The 15,394-nt window shown below is 41.2% G+C and overlaps 1 protein-coding gene across 3 annotated transcripts in view; it reads left to right on the top strand.

Moving 5' to 3' along the window:
- Positions 1 to 11,023, top strand: part of ADIPOR2 (adiponectin receptor 2) — a 36,267-nt gene extending 25,244 nt beyond the window's left edge. For all 3 annotated transcript variants that reach the window (XM_034403448.3, XM_034403449.3, XM_060694477.2), the window contains exons 3-8: positions 1,095 to 1,211; positions 2,839 to 3,010; positions 4,313 to 4,499; positions 6,260 to 6,447; positions 7,717 to 7,910; positions 8,427 to 11,023. In XM_034403448.3, coding sequence (XP_034259339.1) covers positions 1,095 to 1,211; positions 2,839 to 3,010; positions 4,313 to 4,499; positions 6,260 to 6,447; positions 7,717 to 7,910; positions 8,427 to 8,555 — 987 coding nt within the window. In that variant the 3' untranslated portion in view covers positions 8,556 to 11,023. The remainder of the gene's footprint in view (positions 1 to 1,094; positions 1,212 to 2,838; positions 3,011 to 4,312; positions 4,500 to 6,259; positions 6,448 to 7,716; positions 7,911 to 8,426) is intronic.
- The last annotated feature ends 4,371 nt before the right edge of the window (positions 11,024 to 15,394 follow it).

Genomic DNA, 15,394 nt, shown 5'->3' with positions numbered 1-15,394 from the left:
GCTCTCCTTACTTTACTGCACTGCCCCTCTGCTAAAGAGCTGAAAATCCTTCTTAGGGTTTAGCTCACTCTGAATCTCTAGGAACTGCTGAAAGAGCTGCCTGCCAATGGATATCAGCTCCTTCTGTTCGGGGAAGAAAACTCCTTTTACAGGCTTCAGGAGTAGAGCTCAAATCACCAGGATTTAAGCTCTGTTTCTACACTCTGCAGGAGGATGTCAGATCTCCTCCGTGCATGGAAGGGAACACCTTCAGTGGGTGTTCAGACTTCCAGGATCTGAGCTCTTTTCTCCTCCCCGCCAAAGGAGTTCAGCTCCTTTCCACTTATGGAAGGGGACACCTTTGGGTAGGCGCAGAAACCACCCAAAGGGTTTATTTTCACCCTGCCGAAGGAGTTCAGCTCCCCTTGGCAGGCAGCTCTTTCAACAGACCCCAGAAACAAGAGGGAATCCTTCTCAGCAAGTGGCAGCAGCTGCCAGATTTCCCCCCCCCCGCCCTGACTTTCTGAGAAAGCTGCCTGAGAAGAGTGCAAATGATGATGATTGTGGGACGCTTGGCAACCTGTCATAAGTGCAAACAGTTGCCAAGCACCCGAATCGGCAATCATGTGAGCATGGTGCAGGCAGCGTGACATTTTACGACAGACGGAAGTGCTTTAGAGGCCCCGAAGCAGCCTTTCCAAAGCTGTTGTAACTTCGAACCTTGATCCGTTGTAAGTCAAGGACTTTCTGTAATAGATGATATTCATGCTGTGTACTTGTTTAAACTTTTAGGAAACAAGTAACTTTGAAGATGTTCAGTTCTTCTCTGAAAGATGTTGGGACACACAGCAGGAGACAGCTATAGACTGCCATTCTCTCTCCTTCGCTCTTCCTCGAACCATGGCAAAAGCCGCTTCCTGAACCACATTGTACTCAGTTACAGCTAACCAAAGAACATCTGTGGAACAGGAAGCTAGACAAACTATCTTTGTGGTTAATCTTGCATTTGTGCATAGACTCACATTTCTGGCTTCGTAGTTTACACTTCAGTTTTGTCTTCTGTCCGTTGATCACAAAGCTTTTGCTGACCATTTTGTCTTATTTTTCTGTTTTAGGATTCTGGCAAAGATGGGGATGGCAATTCAACTCAGGAAGATGAGGGCTTTATGGGAATGCTGCCTCTCCTCCAAGCCCACCATGCAATGGAGAGAGTGGAAGAATTTGTATGCAAGGTGAGATGTTGTAAAGCAAAGGGAGGGGCATCACGCACTAGTGAGCTTTACACAGTTTGTGGGTCCCGTGGCTAGCAGTGCATGCCCTTCTGGCAACAAAGAGGCAAGGCGCACAGTGGGTGGCCATCAAGAAACCGCTGTCATCTCTGTGGTTACTTCTGTTTCTGTGGACGTATCTTCAGAGCTCACGCCTTCCATAATTGGATAAATGAGAAAGCTTAATATGATGTGGATTACAAGTAGAAATGCAGGATTAAACATGTGGCACAACTGTTGAATCTCCTTTTAGAAACATCTGCAGAAGTCCAAGCAGAATAATACTCTGTGGTGCGTATATTTCTGGGTCACAGGACTTTAATTTACAAGGTCACATTTTCCTCCCCTCGCTCTTTCCTTTAGAAATCCTTGCAAATCTTTTCAAATTACCATATGCCTCTTTTGTATTGGAATCTCATTGTCTCCACAGTACAAAAAAATAAAATCCAAATTCTATTGAATCGCTATCTTGGGCAATTCTATTGTGTAATTCTGGGCGCATTACTTGTCTGTTTAAAGGGGACAAGTCATCCTAGGGAGTAGCCTAAATACAATGCAGCTATTAATTTCAGAAATAAAACAACAGAAGAATTTTGTCCTTGTTTTTGCAACTTCTGTATCTGCATCAGTGGAATGAGAGATTTAGTAACCTAGTTATCTAACACACATTGTATTAAAATACAATTCCATTATAGAAATGTAGCAGAGGAATCTGCTGCTTACTTTTATCGAGTATCTGAACTATTTGAAACATTATAATATGATTCCTGTTCGGGAGAAACCACTTTTGTGTTTATTGAATAACCTTGATGTATTAGATTGTAATTATTTTCATGCATTATATGTACATCAGGTGATCTATTATATAGAGACTTGCAACCCAGTGAGATATCTGCATGATCCATACATGCTTATTTTTTCATTCCTATTTTTATCACCAACCAAATGGATATTATGAAAGAACACTTCCTTGTGGGAAAGGATTTCACACTAAGTAACATTCTAACCATTGTTATAGCATGTAACTTATGCATAGGTTCAAGAAATAATAAATATTTTTCAAAATTTGCATAACATCCACCACTATGTGCCCTTGAGCAATATTAGAAGATGGAAGCATGTGGAGTAGTAGGGCTCGGTTTTGCGGGTAGCAATAGCAGTAGCAGTTAGATTTATATATCACTTTACAGTACTTTACAGCCCTCTCTAAGCAGTTTACAGACTCAACCTATTGCCCCCAACAATCTGGGTCCTCATTTTACCCACTTCGGAAGGATGGAAGGCCAAGTCAAACTTGAGCCTGGTGAGATTTGAACTGCCAAATTGCAGGCAGCTGGCAGTCAGCAGAAGTAGCCTGCAGTACTGCACTCTAATCACTGCACCACCAGGGCTCATAGTAGTTGTGTTCTTGCTCTTCTACAGCTCTTCTTTTTGATATAACTCAACTAGAGAGGAATCATAATCATCCTGTTTTCTAATTTCATGTGGAAAATCAAATGCACATATATAGATACAGCATATATGTCGATTTCCTGTTGCTCTGTTCCATCACACCATAATCCAGAATGTAACTTCATATTACTTCCTTCAGGTATGGGAGGGCCGATGGCGTGTCATTCCCTTCGACGTCTTGCCTGATTGGTTAAAAGACAACGACTATCTGTTGCATGGGCACCGGCCACCCATGCCTTCTTTCCGGGCTTGCTTTAAAAGCATTTTCAGAATACATACAGAGACGGGCAACATCTGGACGCATCTACTAGGTATGAAAACATTAAAACTTTTCTTATAGTTCCTATTGGAATAGGAATTGTTGACTTGTTCGATCCTAGGTAGAGGCAGATATTTCTGTCTCTGGGCACACTGAGAATATATCTGCGGAAACAAACTCTGCATTGGTGACAGGAAAGGCACCCGGCCAGTAAACACTCAGCTCCATTCAGTTGCCCAGACTCCACCCCGCAAGGGATTATGGGGTCGATAAAAGAGAATGATTATTTTTTTTTTTGACTTGAACCCGATATTCTGATACATGCAGCTCAGCTAGCAAATTGTAATGTGCTCTTCTGCCCAGCTGTGGCTGATAACAATTTGAAGATTGCTGTTGACCTGCTTGATTGCCACTGTTGATCTATTAGATCCATATGAATGGTGGTACTCATTTTAATTAAGATCACCCTACCTTTTTCTATGATAACCATCCAATCTGTGCATTATATGGTTCCTTTAACAAGCTTGAGTTACTATGTCAAACGAGAGGTGGTGTTTTTTTTAAAAAAAGCTATCAGTATTGTCCCATTGCATCAGCTGAGTTTGTTTTCCTTTTGAGATATCTTGCATTCATCAAACTGCTGAATCAGGATTTCTGGCTCCAGGCTTAGACATGGGCTATCTGAGTTGCAGTGATGCAGACCAACATTATCCATTGCAACTCTCTCTGTGTTGCCTTTGAAAGTAGCTTAATTACCTTTGCTTCCTGACCGTTGGGACTAATGTTAAGGTAGCAATTACCTTGAGTTGCCATTGCAGTCAGTATATATTACTGAACTGGCACAGAACTTGTTTTGCTGACATTTTAAAGTATGTAAATGACAACTACTTTACTAGGCAGGTTCTGCTTGAGTCAAAGTACATCTGCCCCAAGCCTTAGTAGCTCACTGATCATATGCGTGTGTCAATGCCACTTCCAGTGCATAATTACACTAAGCTGAACCTAAATCTGGCTTTGTGTCAGATCCCTTGTTTTGTTGGACTTCATAATCCTGGTAAAATGTTTCATGTAGCAAGAGTAACACTGAAATAGGAAAGGAGGACTATAAGCAGGTATTAGTATGGGAGAGCCAGAAATTCTAGTAGGATAGGCTTGAAAATCTGGAAGGAGCAGTTAGCATTGTTATGAATTTATTGGAGAATTTTAGCAAATCTTGTCGGAAAATAAGCCAACAGAAAGTAGATCAAACATTAGTTGGAATATACACAGTCATAAGGTAGATGATTTAGAGGCAATATTTTGTGGTTGGGCCCCCTTTGCCCATCTTCTAATAACCATGTCTTCCTTTGTCTAGGATGTGTGTTCTTTCTGTGTTTGGGGATCTTCTACATGTTCCGGCCAAATATGTCCTTTGTAGCCCCCGTTCAGGAGAAGGTGGTGGTTGGATTGTTCTTCTTGGGAGCCATCCTTTGCCTTTCCTTCTCATGGCTTTTTCACACAGTTTACTGCCATTCAGAAGGCGTTTCCAGGCTCTTCTCCAAGTAAGCATTTTAATGATTAACTGTGAGCTAAGTTTGCCCCTGTTTTTTAGATCTGGGCAAGGGGAAAGACTGAAGAAATAGTCTACATTTACTGATTTGACATATGGGCAACATGGATTGATGCGTCAGTACTTGCTGGAGTTTGCAAGCCGCCTCCAGCTGCTTCTTACCCAAGAATTTGCAGCTCCAGAGCCCGGCAACACCCAACCTACTTTTCTGTTTTTGCAACTTCTGAGAGAAGCACCCAGCCCAAGATCAGCATTCTTGCAGACCTAGCCTTGTGGCGAAGCAGGTGTTGTGCTCTCATGAACCTCTAGGGGGCTCCCTTTTTAAGGAGTTTCTATAAACTGCACAAACACATGGGGCCTCCTTAAAAAAAAATGGAGCCTCCTTAAAAAAAAAAAGCACTACAGTATGGTGAGAATAGAACCTGTTGCAAAACAGCAGGATTTTGCCAGGAGGCTGGGTCTGTAACAAAATGATCCTGTATCAGATAGTCAGGTGCCTATCTGAGCCATGGTGGCGCAGTGGTTAGAGTGCAGTACTGCAGGCTACTTCTGCTGACTGCTGGCTGCCTACTATTTGGCAGTTCAAATCACACCAGGCTCAAGGTTTACTCAGCCTTCCATCCTTCCGAGGTGGGTAAACTGAGGAGCCAGATTGTTGGGGGCAAGTGGCTGACTCTGTAAACCGCTTAGAGAGGGCTGTAAAAGCACTATGTAGCGGTATATAAGTCTAAGTGCTATTGTTATCACTGTCTCAGAAGCTGAAAAAGCAAACTAGTGAGGTGGGTTTTGCTGGGCCCTGAAAAAGGCTGAGTCCTGCAAGTCCTTGGGTGGGATCTCCCCTTATTCGCTGGAGACCTGCATATTCTGATTGGTCTGACCTCCCCTTGCTTGCTGGGTGGGAAAAAAAGCTGAAGGACTGCTGAGACCCTGGCAAAAAGAATAGCCTTGGGAGGCTTGAGGTAGGCAACCCCGGGCCCGTGGAATCCTCCCAGCCCCAAGGCACCCTATGCTCCATTTAACAACTCTTGCATTCATTTAACATTTAAGAGCCATGATTAAAATGCAGTATTGCAGGCTAATTCTGCCAACTGCCAGCAGTTCGATACTCACCAGGCTCAGGGTTGACTCAGCCTTCCATCCTTCTGAGGTCGGTAAAATAAGGACCCAGATTGTTGGGGACAATATGCTGACTCTGTAAACCACTTAGAGAGAGCTGTAAAGCACTATGAAGCAATATATAAGTCTAAGTGCTATTGCTATTGCTATTAACATTTGCAACAGGGAGAGCAAATAGCGGGGTTATTAAGTGAGCCCATTTCGCTTAACGACTGTTGTGACATGCGGCTGTAATGGGCAAGCGCCATTATGATCGTATCTCGAAGACTACCTGTACTGAATTTCTTGGGGCTAGATAAGAAATAAGGAAGCCTTCAGAGGCTAAGACAGTTTTCCTGTTTGGGAAGGTTTGCAAAAGTTTTGTTTTCAGGAATCTATGGACTATATATGTCTTACATTTAAAGTTTACAAGCCAGGTGAATACAGATCTCCAAAAATGTTCTTTCCTATACTTTTTACCAGTGTCCAGAATTTATTTTCAGAATATAATTGTATTACAAATGAGATCAGGCATGGTTCTTATTGCTTATAAAGTTAGGTGCATCAGCACCATGAAAGGTGTGATTAAGGAGCAGACAAGAATGCTAGAGGATGTGAAGTTCTCTACAAATGACTTTTTTTTCTCCTTTGTCTTAGGCTGGACTATTCTGGGATTGCTCTTCTCATTATGGGCAGTTTCGTCCCATGGCTTTATTATTCTTTTTACTGCAACCCTCAGCCCTGCTTCATCTATCTAATCGTGATCTGTGTCCTGGGGATTGCAGCCATCATAGTTTCACAGTGGGATATGTTTGCAACCCCTGAATATCGAGGAGTACGAGCAGGTGAGGTTTCTAGAATGGTCTTTGCAACACATTGTATGTCTGAGGTGGAATGAGAAATTGAACTCGCATAAATGATGCTGTCCCCTTTGAAATTGCATAATGCAATTGTCACTTAGATTTGCATAATGTAACATTCCAGTCATGTCTGTTTCTGTAGCAGAAGGCCTTGTGAAACGTTAAAACGTATCTGTTAACGGCCTATGAATATCATTTCACACATATATAAAGTGTTATCAGTCCCTAATCTTATATTTTGGGGTGCATGTAGATAAAACTGAACTCCCAAACATGAAATGCTAACTGTGAATAAAGCTGTCAAATTGGCTATTCTTTACAAACATTTAAGCCAGAATATATTTGTTTCTGAAAAGATCACAAGATTGTTTTTCCTGCCTTGTATGTTCTAATTGTACCCATTTTTCAGCATTTTGTTTGTGGGACTGTAAGCTAAGAAACCTAGCCATTGATGTCAAGCCTATCTGATGAATAGGACAGGTGAAAGCCTGCCTAAGAAATGGGCATGAATTCTGGCACTTGTCTGAACAGTTGGCGAATTACACTAAATGTGAGATATTTAAGGCACTTCATGTAAAATTCCACATGCTCAGCAAAAATACTAGCTGGTGATTTTGGGGTGCATCTTCTGGGTATTAAGATTAAAATTAAATTTATAAAATTTTGAAAAGAGAAAGTGAGTTATTTAATTAAAGTTATGATTCGTTACATTAATTTTAAGAGGTGTTTATAAAAATTATGTGAATAAAGTGATTTTGGACTTGGTATTTCTTTGATTTTTAGATTTGTGTGCGGTATTGGGTATAGGCTACATTTGCATGTAACACAAAATATGTTTAGTACTATTTACCAAAGCGGGGGGGGGGAATGTCAAAAATTACTTAATTTTATGAATTATTCTTGCAAAAAGCGCCCATTGTGGATAGTGGATTCATTTAACAACTGTGGCATTCACTCAGAATTCGCTTAATGACCACAAAAATGTTTTCAAAGTGGATCAGCCACACGAGGACCCTTTCACCAGCCAGCACAACTTACGACTGTAATTCTGGGCTCAATTACGGTTGTAAGTCAAGGACTACCTGTAATTAATTGGAACACTTAAGTCCTATCAGTTCATGAAAGCCATTTAGACATTAAAGAGCTTTGGTGTTTTCTTCTTTCGAGACCCTGAGTTTTAACCACATGATCTCATTTTGCCCTGATTCACTTTCTATGCAAGGTTGAATCTGATGCCCTCACTCTGTCTCCTAGGAGTGTTCCTGGCCCTGGGCCTGAGTGGTGTGATTCCCACCCTGCACTTTGTCATCTCGGAAGGGCTCCTCAAGGCTGCCACCATGGGTCAGATAGGATGGTTGGCCCTCATGGCCTGTTTGTACATCACTGGCGCTGGCTTGTATGCTGCTCGTATCCCAGAGAGATTTTTCCCGGGCAAATGTGACATCTGGGTAAGTATAGCTATGACCTGTCAGGCATATGCTAACATTTGAAGCTATAAGGCGGTTCTAGCAGTGCCTCTGTTTAGTCCTGTTGTGAAACAGAAGGCTGATTAGGCAGTTGAAAGCCTAGGCAGCCCCTAGCAAATTCATTGGCTTTCCAGAAATGTGGGGGGGGGGGAATACTTGAACTATCTCAGTGTTCACCATCAGGGACAGCATGTAGCTATGGCATGTACTGTAGCTATAGAAATGCAGCTTTTTGAAATAGCTGGTCACAGCAAATTTGTCCTTCTCATTTTAAGCCTTGAACAAGTGCAAATTGCCACTTGAGGCTTTACTGGCCTCGAGGACATGGAACAAAGGAGCTTCCTGTTTGTTTGTCCCTTAGCAGGCTAGTCCTGTTTTCTAGGAGCTTTGTAAGACTGCTGTCATCATTTGGTGCTTGTTCTGAAAAAAATACTCCATTTTCTAATAGCGCTCTGTCTCTCTTTCTCTGTGTGTGTTTTTTCCCCTCCTCTCCTGCAGTTCCACTCCCATCAGCTCTTTCATATTTTCGTGGTGGCTGGTGCTTTTGTGCACTTCCATGGCGTTTCAAATCTTCAAGAGTTCCGTTTCACCGTTGGGGGAGGCTGCTCAGACAACGAGATGCAGTAAAAAAAAACCCGTCCCCTGTTGAGGATCTTAACCAAAACTGAACCGTGGGAGCAGTCAAGCCACACTTCGCCTACAATAGTGTGGAAGCTTTGCAGGGAATCTTATAAAGTATGAGATGGGAGAAATATTCATACCTCAAACAATGGAGTGAATTGGTTCTGAACATTCTTAAATCTTAACTTATTCCTGGGATCTGCAACTAAAGCGAGAAAAAAAAAAAAACACCTTTCTTAATCAGCTTACGTTCAACGCCATATTTATTTGTAGAAAATAAGAGAGGTTATCTTGGGGAAGAGCTTGGCAATTTTTTCTTTTCTTTTTTTAAAAACCTAGCTTAATTAAGATTTGTATCTTGTTCAGGTAAGTTGATTTTTAGATGCCCTTTTGGGAGAAAAAAAAATGTAAATAAGATTTCTAACTTTCTGTTTGATTAAAAAGTTTCTATAAATGTTTTAAAGGGGGGGGGAGGGAGATGGATTTTTGTATTGGTTGCAACATGCAAGTACCACACACTGTTTCTATTTTGCACAAACTCTTAAAACGTGCAAGAAAGCTAGGTGAAACTCCTGAAATCAGGCATCTGGATCCTGTAGATTCTTCCTAATTCTGGTGTATACTGATTGGCTCGATCCAGGGGACCCAGTCCGCTGCTCACAAGACCCGAGAGCAAAGAAGAGCTTAATTGATTAGCCTGTTCAGAAAGCGAGAGGCAAAAGGCGCCAAGGCTCCTGCCTTCAAAGCTCTCTGTCCTCTGGGTTGTTTTTTTAAAAGATTCCTTCATTGGCCTTTTGCTACATTGGGGTTTGACAGCTTAAGGCACAATGTGGCATATATCCTGACCTTTTGGGGGTCTCTCATCAGTGTTTCATCATTCTTTTGGGTGTGCTGTTTTGTTTATCCAAGTGCAATTGTTGGGTACCAACCTTCTAGGTGATCTGGCCTGGGGTGGAAATGGTCTCAAGGGGGATGGGAAGTACACACAAGAAAGCAACTTTCTTTCTTTTTCTTTTTTGGGTTTTTTTTTTTTACTCTAAGAAGAAGACTGGCTGTCTATGTGTTAATCCGTTACGGTTTGTGTGTGCGTGTGTGTGTTGCTGAGTGACAGTAACACCACGCTTGTCTGTATTAAATTCACTCAACTGCGGGCTGCAATAGTAACACTGCCATTCTTTTCCCTCTTTCTCCTGGGGCTTAGGACAATACTGTGCACTATTTTTAATAAGTGAAAAGCCACAAACAAAACCCACAGGATAGACTTTCCCTCTGCTTGTTAAAGTAGCGCTTTGTGCCGAGAGGAAGTCATGAGCGCTTTCAAATGTTTCCAGTTTAACAGTAGGAGGCCAGGAGTTATTTGAAGAGGAGAGAGTTATGACACAACAAAGCAGTCAACAGGACAAGTGAGAAGAAGTATTGCTTATTGCTGCTGAGCAATATTGAATCTAGAAAGAAACATCTGAGCAAAATGCAGAATTCATAGACTAGCCGTTTGTCTCACCGTAAGGACAGATAATTTTAGCCTATAGTTGAGTTATCAAGGATCGATTGTGGGGCAAGGTAATTGGTTATGGTTTTAAAATGTTACATTTTTTATCAAGAAATCCTTGGTCTTCCCCTTAGCTCTTCTTCTGAAATGGATTCCTCTTAAGTATTTAAACCTGCAGGAGGTGCTTAACTGGTTCTTGTAGGCAAATTCAAATACAGATGTGTTTCTGGAGAGGATCATGATACTAAATTCAGGTAAAAATCGCAGCCTAATATATTTCAGTGTGTCGATCCCAAACTCTGAAAAAACAGAACAGTATTAACCGAATCCCTTCAACCAAACTGGGAAACCAGTTACGAGAAACTTTGGAGTTTTGTGTTTATGGAATCAGCTGGTAAAAGGATAGCTTACCTAAGGTGGGGAAGTGGTAAACACATATCGCACCCAGGCTTACCTGTTTGAGAAGCACTTTTACAGGTGTATCTCTGTATATACCAGCAGAGAAGATATCTCCCTATTCTGGATTATCCATGCTCACTCTGAACGTGGCACTTGCAATCCAGTCCAAACAGCACAGAACCTGTACAGAATACAAGGCACCATTTTGCTGTCCTTAACTCCCGATCTTCCCGTTGAAGATATTTTGTGTCCCAATATGAAAACTGCATAGCTGTGGCACTTTTTCTGTGGTGCTTGCTGAGACTTCCTCCCAGGTTGGCACCTGAACGCCTTACTCTCAGCAACTGGAGGATTGCTTTGCTTTCTTTTGGTGTGTGCGCAGGGTTCAGCATAGCGTAGTTGAGATAATACAGCTCCCCCCATTAACTAGTGGCCTTGTTCAGTATTTTCTTTTCATTTCTAATTGCTCACTGTTGAAGGCAACAAAGCACATCTTGGATTTTGAAGATTGGGGAGGGGTCTCCAACCACTGGGATCCCATTACTTGTTGTATTCTGAACTTCTAATAAAAAGAACAAATGTAAAACGGGATTGGATTTTCACTTTTTTGTTGTCGTCGTCTTTTTATGCCAGTATAAATTATAAGAGGTAAAACTGCATTTGTAATTTAATACTCACATACACTCCCATGCAGGTAGTCCTCGATTTATGACCTCAGTTGGGACCTGAATTTCTATTGTAAGTTGTTGCGATTGTGAGTCAGACCCAATTTTGTGACAATTTTTTATAGTGGTTATTAAGTGACTCCAGCTTCCTTAACGAGCATTTTCTTTGCTGGAAATTGGCAAAAAAAAAAAAGATTGCAAATTGTGAACGCATGACTGCGGGACATTGCAGCTGGTGAATGTGAGCTGGCTGCCAAGTGCCCAAATTGCGATCACGAGGGTGGTGTGACAATTATAAGTGCAAGCAGGGTTTTCTGTGCCACTTTTTCCAAGGCCATCCTAACTTTGAACCATCAAACAAATGGTCGTAAATCAAGGACTACCTGAATGTATCAGGTAATTTAATCTGAGATCTGTTGAGCGGTTGGTTTATCAAGGGTAAATACTGCAAGTCTCTCGAGATTCTCCGTCATCTCAGTCATGGTTGTCCCAAAGGTGATTTTTCAAGAAGCAACTGGACTTTCTGGTTTTTCTTTGAAGACGTTTCACTTCTCATCCAAGAAACTTCTTCAGTTTCTTCAGAGCTGAACTTCTGAGTTTCTTCAGAGTATTTACCTTTGGGGTAAATACTGAAAGTTCTAGGATAGGTTTGCCACCATTTAGGATTTTTTTTTTTTTAATATGACAACCTGAGCCGAAGAAATCTGAATGCTCAACCACATCACAACAGCTCATCTATTAGCCATACAATTCACAAAGTTAAATGTACGCCTGTTGGATCAGAACATGAAGACTTCTTAAAGTCAACTATGATTCCTGATGACTTCATGCCTACAAAGTTTCCTTGGCATGATACAGAACAACCAGTACCTGTACTAGGACGGTTTCTTTCCTCCCAACTTCCCAGTCTAGTCTGGGATTCCCTGGTGATCTTTCATATTGGTGAGACCTGACCTTGCTTAGTCCTAAGCATGGATAATATTAGCTAAATGCTGCAACAAGCCCAGATCCATCTTAAATTATTGCATTCCTAGAGGCAGCCTATGTGATAATGGAAACATTATCTGAATCTCTTTTGCCTTTCTTTACAACTATCTAGGACAGAGGTGTCAAACTCAAGGCCCTTGGGCTGCAGCCACCTATGGGGTGCTTAAATCTGGCTCATGGGTCCGGCCTGGAAATAGCAAAGGACTGGCAGCAGCAGTGATGCCTCTGGCAGCAAAAATGGGGGGGTGTGGGGCTCGCGTGCCCCCCCCCATGCCCCATTTTGGCCAGCAGGGTCCTGCAGGAGGCGTCCGTCCCATCTCCCCCTCCACCCCCCGGCCAGCCCATTGAGGCGAACTACAATGCTGATGCAGACCTCAAAGAAATCCAGTTTGACACCTCTGATCTAGGATCTTTTTCTATATTAAACAACCATTTCCATCAGCCTCAGGTAGTAAGATGAGTACTGTGAGATTGTGGGAATTCGACAATTCAGCATCAGAAGAATCATCCATCTGGAGTTGATTTAACAACTAGTTGATTTAAAACAGGGTGGAGTGATTTAAAAGGGCAATATTATGAAGCTAAAGTACAGCCACCAATGTGCACTAAGGTTGGTGTGTCTTTCTAGTATTATTCTACCATAAGATTTTATGCCCCCTACCCCCTCAAAAATAAAGCAACGATGATCCTATATTGTAATACAGTATAGTAAAATGGTTAGAGATCTGATCGAGGTCAAGATCTGATCTAAATCAATAATATATATTGCTCTGAATCTTCTGACATCTGAAAACAATGATCTCCCAACTAAACTGGGATACTAGCAGGATTTCCCCATCCCTTTTTTTTCCTTCTTAACATGATAAGCTGGGCTAGGCTGAATACTTGAACAGGCTACACTGGTACTGAGTATGACAGAGTTTGTCAACTATGCATTTGAAGTGGTGCTGAGTCTAATCTTTCTACCTGTATCAGAGTTGCTCAGACAATGTAAGTATGAAGCCATCAGGAAATCTTTTCATTGTTAATACTGTTATGGGGGGAAAGAATCAGATGTAAGTGGATCGATACAAATTGGTATGAAAGGCTGATTACTATTGCGTTAAATCCTGTAGATTATGCGGAAACCATAAGCAAGTATTGTCTGCCTTTTAATTTGTTCAAGAAAGTCTTGTGTTTTAGTTAGACTGTGTATGTTGTACCTTTCTTCCTTTTTTTCAGAACACCAGGTTAAAATAATTATCGTCTTCATCTTATGACTACTTAGGTGGTGAAGAGATCTGTGCATCACTTAATTTTGCTGAAGATTTTAAAACCTAGTTTGTAGAACCATTTTTAAATCTACCCTAAGATTGTTAGTCTGATTCTTGAGACACTTGGGCAATAAACAAACAAATAAATAAAAAATAAATGAATGAATGCTATTACAATAATGTTTTAAAAATATGAATGGTCTACAGAGGAGAATTGGCTTCATAAGGTTGATTCTATGATGTGGGTTTTTTTCAGAGATTAAAAAAGAAACAGTGCCAAAACTATATTTGGCTTGGAATTGGAAGAACAGATGCATTAGTACAGATTGCCTTAAAAGAAGGACGGCGTTTTATGGAAGAATGACAAATTAGCATGATGTGTGCATATACCAAGGTCAATTGACGTGATATGGAGACTTTTATCTTTCTGTTTAAATATTCTAAAACAGAAGGAACTGTACCTTCATGAAAAGAACATTTCCAAAATCTATTTGTCTATGGCAGAGCTCTTCAACCTTGGCAGCTTTAAGACTTGTGGACTTCAACTCCCAGAATTCTTCAGCCAGCTATGCTGGCTGGAGAATTCTGGGAGTTGAAGTCCACAAGTCTTAAAGCTGCCAAGCTTGAAGACCCCAGGTCTATGGCAATAGACGGTAAATTGCTTATGTCCAAGCTCTCTGAAAGAAGGCTTTAAGTTGGTGATCTGAAGTCCATAGCCATGCCATAACTGGAACCATCTTATCTCCCTTTACGCTTCTCTTGTCTGGACCTGGAGATGGGATGTGGGTTTCTTGTCAAATACTCTTACCTACTGATAGATTATTCTTAATTTTAGTTCTAGCAGGGACGTGGTGGCTCAGTGGCTAAGACGCTGAGCTTGTCGATCAAAAGGTGGGCTGTTCAGCGGTTCGAATCCCTAGTGCCGTGTAACGGGGTGAGCTCCCGTTACTTGTCCCAGCTTCTGCCAACCTAGCAGTTCAAAAGCACATAAAAAGTGCAAGTAGAAAAATAGGGACCACCTTTGGTGGGAAGGTAACAGCGTTCCATGCGCCTTTGGTGTTTAGTCATGCCAGCCACATGACCACGGAGACATCTTTGGACAGCGCTGGCTCTTCGGCTTTGAAACAGAGATGAGCACCGTCCCCCTAGAGTAGGGAACAACTAGCACATATATGCGAGGGGAACCTTTACCTAACCTTAGTTCTAGAACTGATTAACATGCTTGCAAGGTGTCCAGTAATATTAAAATATTCTTAACACTTGAAGGGTAAAATTTAGGCCGCGTGAAGAAAAAAAATGACAAAACATGCCAGTCAGATGTAATAGTTTAATTGTTAGTGCTGTTGTAATATATCGTAGATGCAATCTTGGTGTTTTCCTGTAATTTTCGCTGCCTGCTGTTAAGTTTTGAAAATGATTTATTACATCTTTGAGTGAGAAAGCAAGGAAACACTAAATACTTTCATTTATTTTATGTATAAATCATCCAACTCACTAACCCAGAGTGACTGATTTGGACCCAATCACCTCCCAGTCACACGCAAAGGTTGGGTTTGTGTAACCATTTCCTGAAATGAATTGACAAATCCATGTGTAAGTGAAGTAATGCACATTAGTAAATAGTTTAATTTATGGTTGCTTCAGCATTAACTCAAAAATAATCCTTTGTGCTTGTCAACATGACTATGCAATATATAGTACAAATACTATATGGGGAACAGGATGTGCATGGAAGCAAAACAAAACACTCTTGTCACAAATTTCTTTTGGGGAACTTATTAGTCAATAAAATTGGATTCTAGGACTGAGGAGGAGGTTGGATTTGATAGTGTAAATAGCTTCCAACTTTATGAACTACTAGTCCTTCTGATGGTGCTTTTTAGGATGATGATTTACTTCTGATCACTCATGTTGAGTTCATCTAACTTGTTTTGAGCCTTATACAGTAAGAATATCATTTTTTTTTTTTTGCTGTGTACCAACCTGGTACTTAAATTCCTAAGGGTAAAATCTATAAACTCTCAAGCAAGCATGAAAAAAAATTGCCCATAG

This window comes from Pantherophis guttatus, chromosome 7 (assembly GCF_059756535.1).
Source record: "Pantherophis guttatus breed Tessera chromosome 7, ASM5975653v1, whole genome shotgun sequence".
NCBI lineage: Eukaryota > Metazoa > Chordata > Lepidosauria > Squamata > Colubridae > Pantherophis > Pantherophis guttatus.
Note: the sequence above shows the minus strand (reverse complement) of the source record. Positions and strands in the feature narration are given on the sequence as shown.